Source organism: Megalobrama amblycephala, linkage group LG24 (assembly GCF_018812025.1).
Source record: "Megalobrama amblycephala isolate DHTTF-2021 linkage group LG24, ASM1881202v1, whole genome shotgun sequence".
Taxonomy (NCBI): Eukaryota; Metazoa; Chordata; class Actinopteri; order Cypriniformes; family Xenocyprididae; genus Megalobrama; species Megalobrama amblycephala.
Genome location: NC_063067.1, coordinates 12,949,858 through 12,964,676, shown reverse-complemented (window position 1 = coordinate 12,964,676; position 14,819 = coordinate 12,949,858). Strand labels below are relative to the sequence as shown.

The window sequence follows — 14,819 nt, the reverse complement described above, 5'->3', positions numbered from 1 at the left end:
TACTTTATTTTTCCTTTGCAATTCTTTATTTTTGTTTGCAAAACATTTTTTTATTGCTCAATTCTTTTTTTTGTTTTGCAAAACTTTATTTTTGTGCAAAACTTTAAGGCATTAATTTGACTCCATATAATATAAGTCTAAGGTGTCCCCTGAATGTGTCTGTGAAGTTTCAGCTCAAAATACCCCCTAGATTTTTTTTATTCATTTTTTAACTGCCTATTTTGGGGCATAATTAGAAAATGAGCCGATTCAGGGTGTGTGGCCCTTTAATTCTCGTGCTCCACGCCCCAAGAGCTCGTGCTTGCCTTAAACAACATAAAAAAAAGTTCAAAAAGCTAATATAACCCTCAAAATTTATCTTTACAAAGTGTTCGTCATGCAGCATTTCTAATCGCGTAAGTACAGTGTTTATTTTGATGTTTACATTGATTCTGAATGAAGTTTGAGGACTATGCTCCGTGGCTAACGGCTAATGCTACACTGTTGGAGAGATTTATAAAGAATTAAGTTGTGTTTATGAATTATACAGACTGCAAGTGTTTAATAATGAAAATAACGACAGCTCTTGTCTCCATGAATACAATAAGAAACGATGGTAACTTTAACCACATTTAACAGTACATTAGCAACATGTTAACGAAACATTTAGAAAGACAATTTACAAACATCACTAAAAATATCATGTTATCATGAATCATGTCAGTTATTATCGCTCCATCTTCCATTTTTCACTATTGTCCTTGCTTGCTTACCTAGTCTGTTGATTCACCTGTGCAGATCCAGACGTTAATACTGGCTGCCCTTGTGTAATGCCTCGATCATGGGCTGGCATATGCAAATATTGGGGGCGTACATATTAATGATCCCGACTATTACGTAACAGTCGGTGTTATGTTGAGATTCGCCTGTTCTTCGGAGGTCTTTTAAACAAATGAGATTTATATAAGGAGGAGGAAACAATGGAGTTTGACACTCACTGTATGTCTTTTCCATGTACTGAACTCTTGTTATTTAACTATGCCGAGGTAAATTCAATTTTTGAATCTAGGGCACCTTTAAAGAGACACACAAAAACTGGTGATTTTGCTCACACCTAAATAGGGGCAAAGCTAAATGATCTGTGGGGTATTTTGAGCTGAAACTTCAAAGACATTCTGGGGACACCAGAGACGTATATTACATCTTTTGAAAGGGGGCATTATAGGTCCCCTTTAAAAACAGATGCAGGAATTAAAACGTCAATGTTCTGCTGCTGCTTCATTTGCAGTTATTTTTTGTTGCAGGAGCAAATATCTAATGAAGACTGAAAAACGTTTTACAAACTCCAGCATCAAATTTGCCTATCTGTGCTTTTACTTACAATCACAGTACAAACATTTACACACTTAGGTAGCAAATTTCCCCAGGCAAATGCATCTCTCTGTGGTAATTACATATAGCATGCAAATCCTTGCCACCAACAGAGTATGGAGAAACAGTGGGCTGGTGTGAAAAGACTGTTTAAAAAGCTCATATGTGTCTGAAGAGCTCATATCAGAGGTAGTAAGATGTTGGTCTGGTGTGTGTTTCTCTCTCTCTTGAGCTTTAGTGACAGTGGAGGGCTTCACCTTCAAGGAGATTATATCATCTCTGGCTGGTTCTCTCTCCATAATTCAGAGTCCGCCATCCCATCGACACCTTACCTGACTGACTGCACAAAGTAAGAATAAAAAAATCTTAATAATATAATTTGCCATATAAAAATTGTATTAAATTAGTTTTACCACACTGTACAGAATGTAAACAACTCTTGTCTGCAATTTTATTCCTAGAGGCTTGACCAACAAGCATGGATACCATTTGGTGCAGGCCTTCAGATATGCTGTGGATGAAATTAACAACGGCACCCAGGATAAGCAACTCCTTCCAGGGGTCACACTGGGCTACCAGACATATGACTTATGCTCCCTCCCAGCCAGCAATCTGGCCACCCTGGATCTGCTGACCCAGCAGCTCCACAGTTCAGATGTGAACAGCCACTCTGTGGCCATCATCGGTCCTGACAGTAGTTCCTACTCTTTCACACCAGCCGCTGCTCTGGGTGCATTCCTGGTGCCTCAGGTACAGAGTCACTAGTTAATTTTGCGATTGATTTTTTTCAGTTTAACAGGTTAAAAATATTTAACGCAATTAATGCAGCATCTTTTTTTTGTCATCCTTGGCTGCACTACTGTATATGATCACAATATCATTCATTCAAGTTGGCTACTATTAAACTTCAATGTGATAAGATGCACACAAAAAAAGAAAAGAAAAAAAATTCAAATCTGTACTGCCGCGCTGACAGCGTGCCAGTGCCGAATTGAGTTCTCTTTCGTGCTTGAATGGACAAAAACACACAAAATTAAGTAAAAATTCCCATCTTAAATGAGTTAAACAGTGTTAAATGAACGTAGAGTTGTGAGAAAATAGGATGTCACATCTTAAAGTGACAGCAGCCTAATAAACCTGCTGCAGTCTGTCATTAATGTTAATCAAAGAACAAAAGACAAAGAGAAAATCACTCACTGCTCTTGATGGAATAACTTTTGAGGCTTTAATAAGGATTAATCTATATCCAATTTATAATTTATACAGTGAAGACTATTTATATTTATCTGTTAGACCTAAAAAAAATCATAAAACACTATCTACAAGGTTACATGGGTCAAAAACAAGAACTTTTTTTGTACATTTTAGCAGGCCAGGTGAAAATCTGAACCGGCCTGACTGGGCCAGTAGAAAAAAATCTTAGTGTTGAGCACTGATATATTAAAGGCACAACTAAATGTAACATTTATTACAATGGGTTTATGTGAAGATTGTTTTAAGTTCATTTAAATTAAAAGTTATACATTTTTAAAACCTAATAAATGTTAAAAATTATAGCTTTCAATTATACTGTAATGTTGAATGGCTATAATTAATAAAATTGAGAAAAAGAAATGAAGCGACGAGAATACTTTTTGTGAGCTAAAACAAATAACGACTTTATTCAACAATATCTAGTGATGGGCGATTTCAAAACACTGCTTCATGAAGCTTCAAAGCTTAATGAATCATTTCTTTCGAATCAGTGGTTCGGAGCATGTATCAAACTGCCAAAGTCACATGATTTCAGTAAACGAGGACTCGTTACATCAAGTGTTTCGAAATTTCAATGGTTCACCACTGGGGGGCGTGACTTTGGCAGTTTGATACACGCTCCAAACCACTGATGTTGCTTCGTAACATTAAGGTTGAACCACAGTCAGTTGAACCACCGTTCAATGTGAAAGTATTACAATATAAAAATATCTTAACTTTAATGTTAGGTGTGAAATTAATCACGATTATTTACAGAAAAATGTGCAGTTAATTAGGCTAGTTAAAGGATTAGTCCACTTTTAAATAAACTTTTCCTGATAATTTACTCACCCCCATGTCATCCAAGATGTCCATGTCTTTCTTCCTTCAGTCGAAAAGAAATTAAAGTTTTTGATGAAAACATTCCAGGATTTTTTTCCATATAGTAAACTTCAATGGGCACCAAACAGTTGAAGGTCAAAATTAGTTTCAGCGCAGCTTCAAATTGTTCTACACGATCCCAGACGAGAAATAATGGTCTTATCAATCACTCATTTTCTAAAAATGTAAAATTTTATACATTTTAACCATAAATGCTCATCTTGAACTAGCTCTCTTCTTCTTCTTCTTCAAAGTTTGAACTAATTTTTATATGCAATATGCTAGTTCAATAGTATATAACAATTAGTTCAAACTTTGACCTGTGGAGGGCAGTAATACACTTAGCAGTGTCTACACTGCTGGAATTCTAATAAAGAAGAAGAGAGCTAGTTCAAGATGAGCATTTATGGTTAAAATGTATAAAATTTTAAATTTTAAATTTTTAGAAAATGAGTGATTGTTTCTCTAGATAAGACCATTATTTCTCGTCTGGGATCGTGTAGAACAATTTGAAGCTGCAGTGAAACTAATTTTGACCTTCAACTTCAACGTTTGGTGCCCACTGAAGTCCACTATATGGAAAAAAACTGTATAAAAACTGCAACATATATAAATTTTATACATTCACTTTTTTCTTTGGTATTTGTAGATCTCCTACGAAGCCTCAAATGAACTGCTGAGCAACAAAATTCTCTATCCAGCTTTCTTCCGCACCATTCCCAGTGACAAGAACCAAGTCAGCGCAATGATACAGATTCTGGTCAGATTTAATTGGACCTGGATTGCCCTTATCGGAAGTGACAATTCATACGGTATACAAGGAATGCAAAGCCTTTCCCAGCAAGCTTCACTTCACAATTTATGTATTGCGTACCAAGCCGTGATACCCGTAGTAACTGACAAGACAAAGCAATACATGCAAGACATGGTCAAAAACATAATCAAATCCAAAGTCAACACTATAGTTGTCTTTGCCAATAAGAGGCGGGTCACAGGCTTCTTTCCTTTTGTTGTTGACCAAAACGTGACAGGTAAAGTGTGGATTGGGACAGAGGACTGGTCAGTGGAATCAACAGTGAGTAGTATCCCAGGAATCAGTATGATAGGGACTGTCCTCGGTGTTGCAGTCAAATATGCTGAATTCAGTGGGTATGAAGATTTTGAAAGGCTTTCTGTGCCTGGACTTAAAGACATTGGTCTAAACAGTCCATTCAACCTCAGCGTCCCATGTATGCAAAATACAGACCTTTATGAAATAGCGATTAAAGGCTTTTCTTTGACGCAGTATGACATTGTTTCCTCCTTTAACGTGTATAAGGCTGTGTACGCAGTGGCTCATGCGCTGCACAAAATCCTGCATTGTGACTCTGGACTTTGTCAGAAATATAAGGTGCAGCCATGGGAGGTGAATGCTTTTAGAATCAAATCACTGAAATAATATATTAGCACACATCCAGTGTGTGTTGTGAATTGTGTCGAACATCATTACAAATCAAATGACTTTCTTTAAATCCCACAGGTATTTCATCAGCTGAAACGAGTTCAGTTTTCAATTCGAAACACGTCATTTTATTTTGATGAGAATGGAGACCCTCCTACAGGTTACGATATTGTGACATGGATATGGACGGATGGCCAGTGGTCATTGAAAGTGGTGGGAAGTTACAGTTCTGGTCTTACTGATCTTCAGTTAGATGCCTCTCAGATTCAATGGACAGGCCAGGTGTCTCCTGTAACCAAGGTAAGTCTGTATTTTTCCTTTTGGCCCTGTATAACATACAACTTGCACAACTGTTCAAAAGTTTGAGGTCAATATGTTTTTTTTTTCACTGTTTGAAAGAAAGAATTTAAAACTTTTATTCAGCAAGGATGCATAAATTGGTCAAAGGTGACATTAAAGGATTAGTTCACCCAAAAATGAAAATTCTGTCATTTATTACTTACCTCATGTCGTTCCACACCCGTAAGACCTTCGTTCATCTTCAGAACACAAGTTAAGATAGTTTAGTTGAAATCCGATGGCTCCGTGAGGCCTCCATAGGGAGCAATGACACTTCCTCTCTCAAGATCCATAAAGGTACTAAAAACATATTTAAATCAGTTCATGTGAGCACAGTGGTTCAATATTATAAAGCGACGAGAATATTTTTGGTGCGCCTAAAAAAACAACAACTAACGACTTATTTAGTGATGGCCGATTTCAAAACACTGCTTCAGGAAGATTCGGAGCACAAATGAATCAGTGTATCGAATCTTTATTCAGATCGCGTGTCAAACGGCCAACCATAGACATCATATATAGCTAGACGCCCTATCGAATGCTACTGCCTATTGGCACGGACGAGCCGTGGAGCCGCCATCTTGGATCGGTCGCCAGCTCCACTCAGTGTAACTTGTTTGACAGGTGCAATGAGCTGTCAGCGCATTTAATTAATCATATCTCACAGAATACCTAACTGATTTTGACTCGGGTTTTTTTGCTGCAAAGGTAATTCATGTAGCTATGATACAGGACACATTGTTGAATGTATTTTAATATCCATAGTAGACTTAACAGTTATATAATATTCTGATATAATAAGATATAAAGTGACCAGACGTCCAAAATCAAAATATGTGATGTAGGATATAAGGTAATTTATAAATCACACATTATAGATATAATAAAGAAGCAGAAACAGTTGCAGTAAAATACGATATTTTAGTAATACTAGCAGAAGTAACTCGATTTGCGCTTTGCCGTCATGTGTGTATGCTTCCTGATATCACGTGCACAAACACAAATAACTATTTTGTCCGGTCGAACAATGTATGTATTAAATTCAGATTGGATTGTGTTGATAATAGGCACTTAACGTTACCTAACGCTAAAAGTAAGTTTCGTGCATTGAGCGCATTCTTGTGCTTTCGAACTTCCTTCTGATCTGAATAGTAATTATGTGGAAAACACTTGCGAGGTCCGACGGTTAAGCAGAGCGGTTAAGATAAAGGGGCTTGAATAATTAATAATCAATATAACCTTACGAAAATATATTTATTAAATGTTATCCACATTATATTTAATCTGCAACAGCATTGTGAACATTTATAACGATGCATTTGGTCATTAACTTTTAAATGCATCATTATGCAAAGATGAGGAGAGTTATTGCATGAAAGACCCATGACTGGCAGATCAACGTGCGACTACATCTCTCCGAAACGGTAGGAAAATAAATTTAATTAAATGTGGAGGATTTTAACTGTGACAAGATGATTGACAGGGTAGTTTAAACAGTTACAGGTTGCGTAAATAAGCGACATAACGTCCGTTAAAGACGCAGTTATGACGGTAGTATGTCCCAAAGCTTGTCTACTCTTCTGCTACACACTCAAAAGTATGTACTTTTTCTTTACAAAAACAGTAAATGCTTTTAGGACGTCGTATAAGTAGGCGAATTGGGACGCAGCTTAGGAGTACGACCGGTCTAAGATGGCGGCCGCAAATCTCGGCGCCCAGTGGCCAATAGGGCGTCTACCTATATGATGTCTATGCGGCCAACGGCTGAAATCAGGTGACTTTGGCGCTCCGAGCAGCAGATTCGATACACTGATTCATTTATGATCCGATGCTTCCTAAAGCGTTTTGAATATCACTAAATAACTGTGTGTTCACACCGCCGGCGGCGACAGCGTCAAAGTGACGCTAGTCATTCATTTTCAATGAGAGCCGGCGGCGAGCTCCGGCGAGAGCGGCGCGGCGCGTCTTGGACGGTGAGAGCGTCGAGGAGAGTTGAAATCAGATTAACTTACGGTAATGAGCTACGACGCGGTTCGGCGGCAACCAATTGGAATGAAGAGGTCCTCGCCTGAGAGGCTTCCGATTGGTTGACGCGACTTGTCATTTACTTTGACCCTCCCGTTGGCGGCGGTTTGAACGAACAGTACAGGGTTGTTGGCAGGGCGGCCAAGGCGACTGTTGACGCTCTCGCCGGCGGCGGTGTGAACGCACGGTAAGTCGTTATTTTGTTTTGGTTTTTTTGGCGCACCAAAAATATTCTCGTCGCTTTATAATATTAATATTGAACCACTGTACTCACATGAACCGATTTAGATATGTTTTTAGTACCTTTATGGATCTTGAGAGAGGAAATGACATTGCTCCCTATGCAGGCCTCACGGAGACATCGGATTTCGATTAACGAAGGTACGGGTGTGGAACAGCATGATAATTTTCATTTTGGGGTGAACTAACCCTTTAAAGCATGGGCGTCGGAACCATTGTATGTGGGTGGGACAAGACCCACCCACTTTTTAAGACCAATGATATTGGACCCACTCACTTTTACCGTCTCTAATTCAGCATTTGTCTAATCCCCCCTCAGGTGATGCTACTCCACAAACCACCAACAGAGCATAAAAAATACCAAAAATAAAAATATTTTTTAAAAAATCGCCAAGTAAAACGCTGCGTTTATAAAGAAATGTCTCTTTACGACCACAACAAACGGGACACTTTTCAGACGCGCATTCCACCTTCGCCTCAGCGCCAGGCGCAAGTCAAACGAGCGCGGAAAAGGTAGATTCAGCTGAACAACAGTGAACTGTGGTCAGATGAGATGTTGTCAGGCTGTCAGTAAAGCTCCAATCAGCCGTTAGGCTATAGCCTACTGTGCTCGAAGCGTGAACTCAAGAATTGCTCGCGCAAATGCGCCGGCGCGCGCTGCATATTACTTTATTATAGTTTAACTAAAGCGCTAAAGAAATACGGGCATGCACCATCATTATTCTGAGGTAAATTAAGTCATGGAATGACCAAACATGCGATTAAAGCTGCCTCAAAACTGCGTGCATGTATGTATTTGTTGACATGGTTTTAAAGCTATTGTTATCCAATTTGTTGGCCTTAAAACGTCTTAAAATGCATATATGTACACCAAGGAAATCTTGTACTTGTACGGCCCTGCTTCTTTACTATCTAACGAAATCAAAGGTAATTGTGTATTTCTCTGGTTGTGCGCACTTGGGGACTAAAACTTTGTATGCACTAATGGTGTGAAAATAAATGGGAGCAAAAAAAAAAAAAAAAAAAAAAAAAAAAAAAAATATATATATATATATATATATATATATATATATATATATATATATATATACATTTTTTTTTATTGCATAAAAAAAATTTGGACGGAGGACCCACCCACATTTTTTTTGCTTCCGACGCCCATGCTTTAAAGACATGTATAATGTTACAAAAAACTTCTGTATCAAATAAATGCTGTTTATTTGTATCATGGTATCACAAAAATATTAAGCAGCACAACTGTTTTTAACACGGATGATAAGAAATATGCAAATCAGCATATTAGAATGATTTCTGAAGGATAATGTGACACTGAAGACTGGAGTAATGATGCTGAAAATACAGCTTTGACATCACAGGAATAAATTACATTTAAAATAAATGCATAAATACATAATGATGATAAAAATGAAATTATTGTATTAATGAAGAAAATATAATTAAAATAAGGTACCTGATATGATAATAAAAGTAATTCTTCTTATTATTATTATTATAAATATGTCTCATTAATATTTTTGCTCTGTCCAGGTTCCCGAGTCACTGTGTTCTCCAGAGTGTCCCTATGGACACAGAAAGCTCATGACCGGACAGCATAAGTGTTGCTTTGACTGCATGGCATGCCCTGCTGCCACCTTCCTCAACAAATCTGGTTCAAAAACACCCCAAATGTCATATAATTATCAAGTAAAAATATATACAGCACGGTAGAAAATGGAGGAAACGAGCAGAATGACCACACATAGGATGTTATTCACAGTATATCCAGCAGATGGCACATTTTATTCAGTTATGATTCTCATGTTTGCTTTTAATCCTCTTTAAAATCCTCTCAAATCCCAGCTTTTGCATAGACAAGTATTAGTATTCCATTTGTAATTTGGTTTCCTCCGATAGTGTAAACACTGTGGCAAAACATTCCTCTCTTAGTTATTTACCTGGAGAATGCTAAATATATGTCCATTTCACATTATTAAAGGGTTAGTCCACCCAAAAAAAAAAAAAATGAATTGAGCGGTTTAGTTCAGATTTTCTGAAGAGACTTAATCGCTTTATATGATGAACAGATTGAATTTAGGCTTTTATAATTTTCAATTTTTGGGTGAACTAACACTTCACAAATCTGTCATCTAAAACAAGAAAAGAAAAAGAAATATTTGTTTTGAAACTTTAAAATTTCACAGTGAACATTTAAATTCTGAAGCCTAATGTAGTCTTATTATGGAACATTTTGAAAGCTTCTTATGCTAACTTAACTTCATGTGTCCTCATAGGTTACACTAGCTGCCAAGCGTGTGCCAAAGATTACTGGTCTGAAGCAGTGAGTGAGACATGTAAGAAGAGGGCAGAGCTGTACCTGTCGTGGGGCACTCCGCTCACTACAGCCCTGCTCATATACCTGGGTGTGACCCTATTTCTCACCCTGGGCACAGCTCTCATCTTCCTGTTTAACCTCAGTACCCCTGTGGTGAAGTCGGCCGGAGGGAAGACCTGTCTGCTGATGTTGGCGTCTCTGACCGTGGCCTCCTGCAGCACACTGTGCCACTTCAGCAGACCGTCCCGCATCGGCTGCCTCCTCAAACAGCCGCTCTTCATCATCAGCTTCACCGTGTGCCTGGCGTGTATGACTGTGCGCTCTTTTCAGGTATATTTGGTCATGTCGTTGAGGTAGTGAAGAGGTTAATGGCTTATTTACCCTTATCCTAATAGCTGATTTATCCTTCACCATTTAATTTTTGTCTGGTGGTCCCAAAAAGTATTTGGATACTAAAGTTATATTAAAAAATGTATTTTGCAAAAAGACATTTGTTACGCTTTAAATGGTGAAATCAGTGTTGTTATGGTTAACTAAAACTAAAAGGATTAAAAATCGTTTGAAAATGATAACATGCTGTCTTGGCACCTAACTGAAATAAAATAAGCTGTCTAAGTTAGACTACTAAAATTAGTAACTAAACTTGAACTCAAATTAAAATGAAAACTGAAAATAAAAGAATAAATGCCAAGTCAAAATATTTACTGAGTGAAACAATTGATATACTGGTAAAATGTATTAATTTTAAGTACTCTTAAATATTAGGGATGCACAATATTACAAATTTATATTTTGTGTATATATATATATATATATATATATATATATATATATATATATATATATATATATATAATAAGTGGTTTTAAATTCTTCAAGTGAATTAAAGCATCACAACATTATAATGTACAGTTTGAAACATTAATATTTGTTTTGAGATTTGTCAAAGATTACATTAAACAGCGAGTAACACTTCACAATAAGGTTTCATTTTTAACGCATTAACTAGGCCTATGTCACGATCACCAGATGGAGTGCCCATAATAGCCCCCAGAGGGCGCTCCACACCGGACTATTGTCATTCCCTCACAAACTACATTTCCCATAATTCTCTGTTGGATCCATGTATGGCAAAGTCTTCTGTCAACTGCTCCAAGAATTTGGGTTGAGGATCTAAACGCAGTAGTTTATTGAAAAGGTAATCCACAATCCCAGATGAAAAAAAAAGTACATTTCTATAATGCACTTAAAGTGCTCTATTTTAGCGCACTAATTTTGTACTTAATATACTCAAAAATCTTCTTTAGAATTTCTTAAGATCATCTTAAGAACATCTAAGTGTACTCAACTGTGCTCTTTTGAGACACCATGAAATATGAAGTAAAATGTGCTTTTAATATACTATCTCTGTATTTAAAAAATGTATTTAGTTACCACTTGTAGCACAGTATGGGTTCAAGTGTGCTATAAGTGGCAACTAAATACATTTTTAAAAACATTTTAGATTATCTTAAGAAGTACTAAAGAAGATTTTTTTTTGTATATTATGCACAAAATTAGTGCATGAAAATAGAGCACATTAAGTTCATTATATAAATTTTTTTTTTTTTCACCTGGGATAGTCAAAAACACAGGGTAAACAGTCCAAACAATAACAGGGAAATCCACAAGAAACGGTAAAAACCAAAGAACATGAAACCTAAGGAGCTCTCAGAAATGTCGTATGACACTAGGCAAGACGCGAATTTCGTCATCAGAAGAGTACATGTGTACACACACCACTGGATTTTTGTAACTGCATGTACTTGTACGTGTAGGTTGCACATGTGAATTGTTTTTTTTTTGCAGTAATTAGTTTATCCACTAGGTGGCAACCATGCCCTGGGGGCATCGATTCAAAAGGTAGTCAAAGAAAAACTGCATAAACAGAACAGACAGGAACACATGCAAGCTACAGCGACAATGGAGGCCTACACAGATGAGAGTTTGTGCGAAGAAGTTAGAAAGTACCCTCATTTGTACAACTCTAGCATGAAAGGATACAAAGATGTTTACATGGGTTGTAACTTGTGGTGAGCGATTGCTCAAAATGCGTACGCGTTGTATGCGTACGAGTAAAATGAAGTATACTTCCAAGGCTGTGCGTTCGACTGTGCGCATACACTATAGCGTTTGCGTAAAAAAACAAAGTATACCCAGGACTTTCATTAATCTTTGTTAATGTTAGTTGATAAAAATACTGTTGCTCATTGTTTGTTCATGTTAGTTCACTGTGCATTAAATAAAATTAACAGTTACAACTTTTGCAGTTAACTAATGTAGTTGACTAATGAAACTTAATTGTAAGTGTTACCAAACAGTGTTATTAATATATTATTAAATTAATAAACAGTCATCTAAATGTAAAAACAGGGGAATTGAGCATGAACAATTAAATATCCAATATTCACCAAAAAACGATATAGCTACATTGTGCATTTGTGTAATAAACAACATTCATACTGGTCAGTTCTCATAATACAACATGAATCTCTCTCTTGGAAGGTGGTTTGCATATTTAAATGGTCCTCCAAGCTGCCAAGATTCTATGAGACCTGGGCTAGGAAGCGAGGCCCTGAGATGTTCATCCTCATCATGACAGTGGTGGAGGTCTTCATCTCTCTTCTTCGCATGCTTCTCGACCCTCCCTTTCCATCTCAGGACTATGACTTCTACCATGACAGCATTATTCTGGAGTGCAGCAAGACTCTGTCTCTCGGGGCCTTCGCTGAGCTCATTTTTGTGTGCGTGTTGAGCTTAATTTGTTTCTGCCTGAGCTACATGGGAAAAGATCTGCCTGCCAATTACAATGAGGCTAAATGCATTACATTTAGTCTCATGATATATATGATTTCTTGGATCACTTTCTTTACAGCTTACTGCATTTCCAGAGGGAGCTTCGCCATGGCCCTAAATGTAGGCGCCATCCTCTTTAGTGTGCTAGGGATACTCGGTGGCTACTTTTTGCCGAAGGTGTACATAATCTTGATAAAACCCCAAATGAATACCACAGCTCACTTCCAAAATTGCATTCAAATGTACACCATGTCCAAGCAGTGAAAGCGAATAAGACTTTCTACTGTGTCTCTCAACATTAGGATAATCCAATAGTGCCTTCTAACAATACAGAGCAACATAATCCCAGTTTCAGCCTTTTAGAAGCAGCCAATACTCTGATTGTCTTTAGACTGTGACTGCTTGGCATATGCGTAGCCAGTGGGCAGATCGTCAGAGAAAGCCTAATTGTGTTGGCTACCAAAAGGGCAGAGCAACCAGTTCAGCTGCCTTTCGTGAACATCTGTCATGTGCTCCGCTTTCATGGGTGCCCAGTTTCACTCGAAACAATTCTGAGAAAAGATTTAATTGGGCAGCTAATTTTGCAGATAAGAGGACAGATGGCGTCACTTGTCCTGTTTGTCTTTAGTAAATCGTAATGCCCAAAGTTTTCAGTAAATATAGTCAAAAATATAGAATAAATATGGGAAAACTGGTAACACTTTACAATAAGTCCCATCAGTTCATGTTAGACACCAACACTTTTTTTAGAGAATTTATTAATCTTTGTTAAAGTTAGTTAACTGTTTATTGTTAATTCAAGTTCGCTTGGTTCCATTAAATATTATTATTAAAGTTAGCATGAAACAGAATTTGCGATAGTCTTTACACATCAGAGTAAAACAGCTTCTCGAACAAGAAAAAATGTAGGGTGGGACTTGATTTTGTCCATCGGGAATTGATTGGATCGTTATGGTCCTGCCCTCACGCCAATAAAAGTCATCAGAAAAGAGAAGAGATGACATTGTAAGTGGGAGGGGAAGTTAGTTTGAGTAAAGATTATATGGGTGCACAATGATGTGCGTGGATAAATCATTTATAATAGTGCAATATTCCATAAAAAGAACAGGAATTGTACATTTTGATTTCATTCTTACTTTAACAGATACAATTATTAATTTTAACAATGTTAAAATCAGGTTTTGTGTTGTGGGACTTTTATTTTGAAGTGTATTTTCTGCTCAGCTTGTTTCAGTGTTTCATCCCTGTGATTTGTTCCTGTTTCCTTTGTTTCCATTACTAAAATTTGTTAAAATTGTGAGCATAAGGGTGTACTCACACTAGGCACGGTTGCCTTGAACCAAGCCCGAGCGCGATTGTCCCCCCTCCCCACTCCCCCGCTGGCCTGCACTCACACTGCACTTAACGTTCCAGTCCGGAGCATGCTTACGTCATATACGATGCAACTTTTTGAATGGAAGAAAACATGAAGAAATGCACTTTAGCTAAGATACTGCCTAATATATAGGCTATTTATAATATATGCCGCGCAGCGATTTTCAATAGCACGTATCAGAGGATTACTACGAAGGCAGCTGACGTTAATGGAGGAATTTGCAGGTTTACTCGTAAACTGCATTTCCCGTTCATCAATAAGGTGAGAATCAGACCCGTTATAAACCCAAATACACTCAAATTAATTACATGAATTGATAAGTGTACTATCAAAGCAGTAATAAAGATGTTTGCCATCATAATGATGACAGTAGCGCATACAAAATTAGTAACTATTCCGTGCTCTAGCACGGTTAGCGCTCTGCATGCGAACCGCGCTCGAACCCATCCGAACCACACTCTGGCCCACCTCTTCCAAGCAGGCCAGGGCCGGCTAAACGAACTGTGCCTGGAATGGAGCGTTCACACTTGTCAAACGAACCGGGATTTGGGGGTCAAATGCGCTCCGGCACGGTTCAGAGCGCCTAGTGCGAGTACACCCTAAGGTCCAAAAGTCCATAGTGATTAAAAATTATATAATCAGAATAAAACCAGAGTTTTACTATATAACCAGAGTAGAACTGATTTGAAAATAAATTAATAAAAATGTAAATGTATTAATACTTGGTTTGTCCCTCTTTTGCTTCAATGACAGCAGCACTCGAGATG

At 37.6% G+C, this 14,819-nt stretch overlaps 1 protein-coding gene across 1 annotated transcript; it reads left to right on the top strand.

Annotated features, from left to right (window-relative positions):
• The first annotated feature begins 960 nt into the window (after nt 1-960).
• LOC125260599 (taste receptor type 1 member 1) lies at nt 961-14,132 on the top strand. The gene is made up of 7 exons (XM_048179044.1): nt 961-1,699; nt 1,812-2,100; nt 4,115-4,870; nt 4,985-5,206; nt 9,059-9,179; nt 9,802-10,172; nt 12,387-14,132. Exons 1-7 carry the CDS (start codon nt 1,548-1,550, stop codon nt 12,939-12,941), a joined length of 2,466 nt encoding a protein of 821 aa, XP_048035001.1. The 5' UTR covers nt 961-1,547; the 3' UTR covers nt 12,942-14,132.
• Nucleotides 14,133-14,819: the final 687 nt, after the last annotated feature.

What these genes read in the sequence shown, in the direction of transcription:
- LOC125260599 (XM_048179044.1), top strand. Translation starts at nt 1,548, where the DNA reads ATGTTGGTCTGGTGTGTGTTTCTCTCTCTCTTGAGCTTTAGTGACAGT. An exon ending in AGGTGTCTCCTGTAACCAAG is followed by an intron (nt 5,207 to 9,058) that starts GTAAGTCTGTAT and finishes TGCTCTGTCCAG; the next exon opens with GTTCCCGAGTCACTGTGTTC. An exon ending in TGACTGTGCGCTCTTTTCAG is followed by an intron (nt 10,173 to 12,386) that starts GTATATTTGGTC and finishes CTCTCTTGGAAG; the next exon opens with GTGGTTTGCATATTTAAATG.